The sequence below is a fragment of the Asparagus officinalis genome, chromosome 5 (genome assembly GCF_001876935.1).
Source record: "Asparagus officinalis chromosome 5, Aspof.V1, whole genome shotgun sequence".
Lineage (NCBI taxonomy): Eukaryota > Viridiplantae > Streptophyta > Magnoliopsida > Asparagales > Asparagaceae > Asparagus > Asparagus officinalis.
The window spans coordinates 33,655,426-33,664,525 of record NC_033798.1 but is presented as its reverse complement, the minus strand read 5'-3'; the positions used below and the strand labels follow the sequence as shown (position 1 = coordinate 33,664,525).

The following is a 9,100-nucleotide window of genomic DNA, read 5'->3' as shown; positions in this document are numbered from 1 at the left end:
AGTTGTTAGATTAAATAATATTTTATTAGATGTTATGGGAAGGTTTAGGGATAGAAATAGTGGAAATTGCACTTTTTGAGATTTCCAAGATTAATTTCCTATTCTTGGTTTTTAGTAAGGGGCTGTTTGGTTGGTTTCCTAAAAACCAAAAAAAGGAAATCGGTACAAGGAAATCAATAAAATAATATTTTTATCTATTTCCATCCCTAAAACTCACTCACAACATCCAATAAAATATTATTTTTATCCTCCAACTCATCTCATTTCATCTCCTTTCTTACATTTAAAAATAAACCAAACACAAGAAATGTGTCACATCATCCAACTCATCACATCTCATCTTATCCCATTTTTAAAAATCACACACATCATCCAATAAAATTGTGACAACTCATCTCATCTCTTTAAACCTTCATTTCTATCCATTTCCTAAAAAAACAAGAAATTGATTTCCTCAAGTATGTGTCACATCATCCAATAATATATATACCTCCAACTCATCTCATCTCATCTATTTTCTTATTTTTAAAAATGAACCAAACACAAACAACCTCAAAACATCATCCAATAATTTACCTCCAATTCATTTCCTTATTTTTTTTTAACCAACCAAACAACCACAAAACAAGTTTTTTTAGAAAACCACTCACATCATCCAATAATAAGGTGACAACTCATCTCATCTCATCTCCTATTTTATAATTTCCTTCTTTTTTAACCCAACCAAACAATCTCAAAACAATTATTATAGAAAATAGTTTTCCTATTCTTTAATTTCCAGGTTTTTTTTTGAAACGAACGGACCCTAAACCAACCAAACAGCCCCTTAACTCTCCATCCTCTCCCCCAATTTCCAAAGGGGGAAAAAAGAAAAAGAAAAAAAACATGGATGCTCTTGGAAATGGCGGATTCTTCTGGCTCAACTTCCCTCCCAAAAACAGAAACCACCGCCGTCGATCCAAACCCAAATCCTCATCATCGTCGTCCTCTTCTTCTTCTTCCTCATCTGAACCCATCAATCTTCGACGAGAAGGGAGCGCGGGGGGGTGGTCCCTCTCCGACTTCCCTCTCAAGCAGTCGGCTATCGCCTCCGCTCTCACTCTCTCCGGCGACACCATCGCCCAGTTCAGGGACCGACTATCTAATCTCCGACGGACTCAGGACAGCGCGGACTCAAAGGTCAGTTTTAACTTGATGGATTTTCCTCGAACTTATAGCAGGATTTAGGGGGGGAAATGTGAGTTAAAGGTGAAGCCTTTTGTAACCAGAATCGAGCTCATCAACCGAAAAGGAAGCAGTGCCTGTTTGTCGATGCCCACAGCTACGGAATCAATAGTCTAAAACCCTAAAAAACCGATGTAAACCCTCCGACTATTTTATTGCCATCTAACTCCCCTAAGGATGGATGAAGGCGCTTAGTATTTTTCCCTTGTTAGATCTTTCATGAGATAGGATAATCATTTAAGACAATAAAACAATTAAATGTTTTCCTGGATATCATGTTTGCGGAAGAGGTTAGTTTTAGGGTGGAAGGAGTTGCTCGCGTAGAGGTGAGTAGTCCATCTTAGAATGTAGTTGCTAACAATTATTAGATATTAAAATTCTTGATTGAATAAATCTAATATGAAAAACTACAAGGTGGGCCTATATATTGGACGCCATCACCCGGGTATAATAAGTTGTGGGAAAAGATAGTTGTAACCAGTGTGTATATAGAGGTTGCAAGGGCGCATTGATGTTCTCATCAAGAAACATATGATAACAACAAGCGTCTCTTACTGGTGCTTATACAATATCGTGAATATATTTTAGGAGATATTTCTTTTCGGCCTCAAGAGGAAATATTTTGATCTACCCCTTCAAAATTAAATGTGCAATCTCTAAATTCTTTTTTATTAAACACTTGCATTTTGTACTTGCATTTATATGAGCGCCTTATGTAGTTATGTTAGCACGGATAAATAGCCCTCTTTTTATTAAGTATATGCTATTTACTTTTCTAAGGTGTTCTAGTGCACTCAAAAGGGAATTAGGTCTACTGCTGTTTACGTTCCACTATTAATGACTTACTACAAGCGGTGGTGGATCCAGGATTCTGGATAGCGGTATATCTAAATAATTAATAATTTTAAAAATTTACAACTGACCCCAACAAATTTTAATTAAAATGATCATTAAGCTCTTGAAGTTGCATATATATCACCAAATAAAATACATCAACTTGATAACGCTGTAGATTAGTAGTTTGTCATTTACTTCTATGGACTTTTTTTATAGGGTCGCCAATTTATTAGTGTGGTCACCATGGGTTGGGTTTAAAATTGGGGTGAACGTTTTTATTCTTAGTAGGGGTTGGGGTAGGGGGCCTATTTCCTCTATGCAAACCGGAGTCACCGGTCACGTGACCCAACTTTGCACAGAGTGGATCCAACCCATGACTACAAGCTTTTTTCTTTGCTAGCTTTATCTTGAGCATTGCAAGTTCAGTTTTGCAGGCAGCCATAATTTTCAACTTACAACACAGTTACCTTCTTCTCAATTCTTAATCGACGTGTGAGAAACGTCCTCTAGTACCTCTGAACTAATACCGTCAAAAGCTACTGCGAGCTATGTTAACATGCTTTTATTAAATTTCTCCTTAACTTTTGACTTGATGCTGAGCTGCGTGTTCCCTAAAGCTTACTTAACAGGGGGGGGAGGGGGGATCATTTTTTATGAGAGAGAACATTTCTTAGTTCATCATATAGTAAACGAAACTGTCCGATTCTGACCGCTGTTTTATGATGGGTGAAGATGTGTGTTCCATAATCAGATGCCGTTTTTGTCTTAAGCATGGTGCAGACTTCGGTGGTGAAAGAGATCAAGTCAAGATTTTCTTTCCATGTTTTCACACAGATAGCATCTGCTTGTTATGTCATCATCATACTTGTACATCATTTCTCGCATTTTTGCACCTGAGCATTGTCGTCTAATTTGCTTCTAGGATCATGCTTCAGTGCTTTGGTCAGACCATGATTGGCTTCGCTCTCTGCGCATGGCTTCCTATGGATTTCTGTTATATGGTCCTGGCTCTTATGCATGGTATCAATTCCTTGATCGTTCTATGCCCAAGCAGAACATAATAAATCTTTCAACGAAGGTTAGCATACTTTTAGGTCTCAGTAACCTTGGCCTAGTATGGGATAGAACCTTCCAGCATCTTTTGATGATTGGTTTCCAATCGTATTGCAGGTTCTATTGAACCAAATTGTACTCGGTCCATGTGTTATTGCTGTTGTTTTTGCATGGCACAATTTATGGCTGGGGAAATTATCAGATTTGCCCACCAAATACCAAAGGGATGCCCTTCCTACACTTCTCTATGGTAAGTTAACTTCTTTACTTTTCTTTGAAGAGATATAATATTTGTTTCAAAAATTCTTCAAGTTTATTTTAATTTGACACAGGCTTTAGGTTCTGGATTCCTGTCAGCATACTAAACTTTGGGTATGCACCTACCTATTCTGCTTTAGTTTTTTTATTCGTATTTAATTGAAATGAAGCTGACATAATCTTTGCAATTTACATACTTTGATATTTTCTTGACTATTCTTTTTTCTTTCAAATGTCAGATGTTTTTTGTCAGATTTGTTTGTTTTTAGTAATCTTTTAGGACTCTTTATTTTCACTTATGAAAACCACACTGAATCTTGATTCCTGAAAAAAAATGGATTTGCTGTAAAGGGTAGGCTCTTCACCTACATCAGATTTGTTGCTTTATAGCCTTACCCTTGATTTCTAACTGTATATACATTGTAAACCTGCTCGTTACTTGTTAGTGAGTCAACCAAGCAACATAAAATATGCCAACCCAAAGATAGTGAGAGATGGCACAAAAGCTGCTGCTAGGATATTGCAGTGATTTGGTTAGTAGATACCTAGATATTGCTCATGTAACAACTGCTTTGTTGCTTATTGACCCAAGGGGCATTTCTTATTACTCGACGCATACAGTGTTAAGTTGATCTCTATGTTGACTAAAGCAGATAAGCTACTCATAGATGCACACAACTGTGTGTACATTAGGCTGTGCTACTTTGTTAACTTGCTTAACTTAGGTGTGCTTTTGTAGTCTTACACATACCAATAAAGTTCTCTATTGCTAATGTCAACACAAAATGGCACCATAAGAATTACATTTTTTCAACTATTAATCAGAATATCTCACTGGCATAAGTTGATATTGATTGATGTTTAGGTTTTTCGTAATGAATGAGTGCATTAGCTTCTCTTTGTTTTTTTTCCTTGAAACAATGAAAATTCTATTAGTTTTATATCTGACCAGCTTTGCATAATAGGTCATTTTCATTTTGAATAATGGGAACCAATTATTCTTTAGTTTGTCAATTATAAATTGTTTTCCTAGAACGTCATATCAAAAGAATGAGAGGACACGGTCTTGTAATGAAGTTTCAAATGCATCAATTGACATAAAACTCATGAACATCTTTATGCAAAGCAAGGATATTATCTTTAACAGTTCATCCAAAGAGCACTCTGCAGATATTGGTAAAGCTCAGTACATCAATTATTTTTCATTATATCATGAACAATTCATGCAAAGAACAATCTGCAGATATTGATAAAGCACAGTGTATCAATTATTTTTGAAAATTTAAGTGGTTTCTAACTTGACAGAACCCTCTACATTGGTGCCAAAAAGGAGGAGGGACTACCTATAATTCCTTTTAAGGCCACTGAAAGTTATATTGTTGCTTATGCAATTTGAGCTCGTGCAACCTGGGATTAACCCTCCAAAACCAGGAAAGAGTCTGGAAGAAAATGAGAAACTGATGTATTTGCTATACGAACTTTCTAATCTGTTTTTGTTCTGACCTAAAACAAATGTTTCTGCAGAGGCAGAACTCGAACCTTACTCTATCCTGGAGAAAAGGGAGAGAGTGGGTTTGAGGATGTCAAATAAGGGACAAAGACAGGGATTCATCTTAATTGACTGCTTTTAAGGATTTAAGCTGGCACCTTATCTGACCCAGAAAAAGAAAAAAGAAAAAGAAAAATAAAATAAAAGGGACAGTGAGAAGGAAGAGGGTGAAAGTGTTTGTTGTCACAGCTTAGGTCCATTGCGTTGCACATTAAAGTTTATCTGATTAATGATCTAGAGACAAGAAAAATAAGGCTATTATGGTTGACCTAGAGACTTAAAAAATTGACTCTACTGAATCATGTACTTATTGATTCGGTCCATACTGAATATATGGCATGTGCTCTTTTGTCATGTATGTAGTGTACTCTCATGTTCTTGGATGGGGTTTTTCCTAGAAACCACTTTAAAATAGGGTCATTATAAAGGAACCACCTTTCATTTTTAATTTATACATAAACCACCTTTAAAGTCATTTTTGTTCAAATCAACCACGTCCTAGTCAATATTTTCACTTAAAACCCAAAAGTACCCTTAGAAAACTCACATTCAAGATATGTGACTCACTTTGCCAATGTTTAGGTCTAGTTAGGATACAAGTCATGTACCTTAAACGTGCATTTTTTAAGGTTATTTTGTTTTTTAGTGAAAATTTGACTGGGAGGTGGTTGATTGGAACAAAAACCCACTTTAAGGGTGGTTTACGTATAAATTGAAAATGAAAGGTGACTTCTATATACTGACCTGATTTTTAAGGTGGTTTCCATGAAAAAACCCTTCTTGGATCTCAGTTTTGCCTGACTGAAAATTTAATAAAATAATAAGAAAAGCATAATACAGAACAGATAATTCGTAGTGATCATGTTTATGGGCTTGGATTAGAAGTTTAAAACTGATCCATATCTAGGTTTCTTAGAAAGAAATCAAGGAATCTAATGCTTTTAATTTAACAAATGTGGACATTGTCACTAGGCAAGACTAATCTTGGACTGATATTTTCACTTATATTCTTATATAACAATGGGTCACCTGTAACCCAAAAGCATGTTCATAGTGCATATAACTCTCTTCAAGTTCCTTCTGAGAGGATGTCAAATTGATATTTTACACATTATTGGGAGGATTAAGCATGCTCATAGCTCCATATAGATCCTTCTTATTCCTAATATGAAAAATAATTGTCAATGCTTGTTCAACTAATTTTAGTCAGTGGTCAACCTCACTGTTCTTCTTCTTCAGTAAACATTTTTTTATGCCTGTCTGCCATCTTGATTATTTAACTTCTATTATCACAATAGTTGATCTAATCGTGTCTAAGACATTACCTATACATGAGCTAAAATTATAAGCCATCATTAACAGGCTAGGTATATCTGTCATGGTGTTACCTATGTGAACATATTTGCACCATGTTCTTGTTATTTTGTCAACTGAAGTGTATCAGATGAATTCTGTCAATGTCTTCTTATGTGGTTCATGTATCCAGGGTGGTGCCACTTTCTGCTCGTGTGGCATTCATGTCTTCTGCCTCAATCTTCTGGAACTTCTATTTGTCATCTACTATGAATAAGTAACTCAGCTCATTTTGCGGCAAGTGATGGTAGCTTGGATGAAAAGGGCAGTAGAAGAAAAGATTCTGTTCCTTCTAAGTTTTCCCCCCTTCCTTTTGGGTCCGCCAATCTTTTAAGCTTGAGTTGTGGGATTCAAAATTTGAATATAACCATAAATCTGTGGAAGCCTGGAGAAGTCTTTGCTACCGTTATTTTTTGATTTAGCTTGGAATTGAATTGAATTGCAGCCTAAAGCGCAGCCTTACTATAGCAGTATATTCTTATTTAAATTATTATTTGGGTCTGTGCTAACCATATCTGCCATGTATCTTGGGGCTTCATACTTTTTCAGTGACAGCTAGTAATTTGTGTTTCCTCTTTTTTATGTTTCAGCTGAGAACTCTTGGTACTTATTTAAGCTTCACAGCATGACTGATTTGCTAATATTGGATGCTGCTCTCGTATTCTTTTCTAGACTTCCATAGTTGTCTTACTGGAATTGTAAAATTATGTTTTGCAATTTCCTTAGTGTTCTTGAAAATGAGAATTCATATGACATCTTGAATAAACACACAATTCAGTGTAGATTACCCTCATCCTTATTTCACTTGGGGTGGAACTTATTATGGACGGTTGCGATTCATGAGTTGGGTGTTTATTGTAGGCACAGTGAAAAGGATCTGATGCCCACTGACATCTGGGTTCTTTTCATCCATGTAAAATGTTTGTTCTAAGATGCTTTTACATAGAATCTGGTCTCACTTTCTCTGATTCCTTTTATAGTATCCACTCACTGGAGAAGAGAATACTCTTTTCCTGAAAGCAGATTCGCCTCCACCGAGAAAGAATAAAGCACAAGTGCACTGAGAAATGTAAGCATTCTGCGTTCCCTCTATTTGCAGTGGCTAGTTTTGGTCGAGAGCTGAAGAATGAGCTATGGGAGACTTGCCTTAACTTTGTCCCCTCATAATTTGAGCCGAGGTAACCAGTATGAATCTGCCCATGATGATGACTATAACCAAAGCCATTCTCACTATTTCATGCCTTTGCCCTTGCTCTATCAGCCAGTAAGCTTAGATAGTTGACTTATTGCTTCGTAGAGACGCTAGCTTTGTTTATGTTATTGTATGATTTTGTTTGAAAATGTTAAAGATTATATTGTGCTATCTTCAGGAAGATGGCGGAGGCTTGTATACTCCATGGAGATTATTCGAAGAGAGGGTGAGGAGCGGACCCTATGGCTTAGCCAGGTACTTAAATTCCACTACTTACTTTTTTTTCCTTTTATTTTGCACATGCGAAAAATGCCTGTCACCATGATCGTGCGTGCATCAAGAACTTCTTACTAGTAGAGAAACTGCAACAATTTCAAAATACAAATTTGTAAACAATACTAGTAGAGAAACTGCAACAATTTCAAGATACAAATTTGTAAACAATGCGTGGGAAAAGAAATCATCCCTTTTGTACAAAGAAAGCTAGGATTTTATATTTTAACGAAAAGAATAGTGATTAGATGCTTTGATTTGCTGGTTATTTGTATTTTGCACTCGCACAATTCTTTGCGTGCAACTGGTATCAGTCGCAGACTGTTACTTCAGTGAAATTTCTTCTTCAATATTAATGCAAACATTCAATGACCAAGTGTTTCCTAATAATTTTATTCAGGTAGCAAGATAATCCATCACCAAGTATTCTTTCATTTGGCTAGTAGATGCATACATGGTTATACTTTGCCATAGATTGTCATGATTCCCCAAGTCACGCTACAAATCTTACAAATATGATCAAAATGACAATAACTACACTAAAAATTTTCACTGACAATTTCAATGACAGCTTTCCATCACAACCCTATTCTCCAATTCGGATCCTAATCCTCGGTCCCGGAGCTCAAGAACAGGTAAACCCTAGATTGAGGCAGTTCATCCAGGACTCTCCTCCAAGGATCAGAAACGACTGGCATCTCAGTTTTCCCCAAAACGAGCCCGATGAGCCTGGCCTAACTGAAAACGAGTTCAAAAAAGCCATGAAGAAGCTCAGAAAGGGAGTATACAACCCTACCCATCCAAGAAAGAAGTCATGGACCCAAGGCCTTTTCAGCACCAAGAGTGTCACGAAGAAGAAAATAGAGGAAGAGAAGAGCGAAGGAAAGAGCTGTAATGTTTGCCTTGAAGATTTCGTGTTGAATGAGCGAGTCCTGATAACTCCATGCAACCATATGTTCCATAACGACTGCCTTGTCCCATGGGTGAGAAGCCACGGGAAATGTCCAGTTTGTAGGTTCTCACTCTGTGAACAGAGAGAGCGGGCATTAGCGACGAATAGAAGCTATGATAACGACAATGGCATTGTGAGGGGCGGTGTCGCAGATGTGGATCTTGTTTCTTTGATAAGAGCCATGGAGGAGGCTCTTAACTGGGTTCATGTACCTCAGTAGTGGCTTTCCATTTGACCATTTTAGAGAAAAGAGGGCGTTTGAGCGTTTTAACTACGTGGACATATGATAACCGAGTATGTGTTTGCTTATAATACTTATTTGCAGCAATAATGGACATGGTAAAACGCTCATAATTCCCGATGAACTCGCTATCAGATCTTGGTTGGGTAATTTGTTTTTTATTTTTTA

General features: G+C 36.8%; 2 protein-coding genes across 2 annotated transcripts; both read left to right on the top strand.

The window, feature by feature from the left end:
* Positions 806-6,844, top strand: LOC109842707 (protein SYM1). The gene is made up of 5 exons (XM_020411568.1): positions 806-1,179; positions 2,984-3,139; positions 3,232-3,364; positions 3,447-3,486; positions 6,408-6,844. Exons 1-5 carry the CDS (start codon positions 886-888, stop codon positions 6,493-6,495), a joined length of 711 nt encoding a protein of 236 aa, XP_020267157.1. The 5' UTR covers positions 806-885; the 3' UTR covers positions 6,496-6,844.
* On the top strand, positions 6,964-9,100 carry LOC109842706. The gene is made up of 3 exons (XM_020411567.1): positions 6,964-7,538; positions 7,645-7,721; positions 8,311-9,100. Exons 1-3 carry the CDS (start codon positions 7,401-7,403, stop codon positions 8,909-8,911), a joined length of 816 nt encoding a protein of 271 aa, XP_020267156.1. The 5' UTR covers positions 6,964-7,400; the 3' UTR covers positions 8,912-9,100.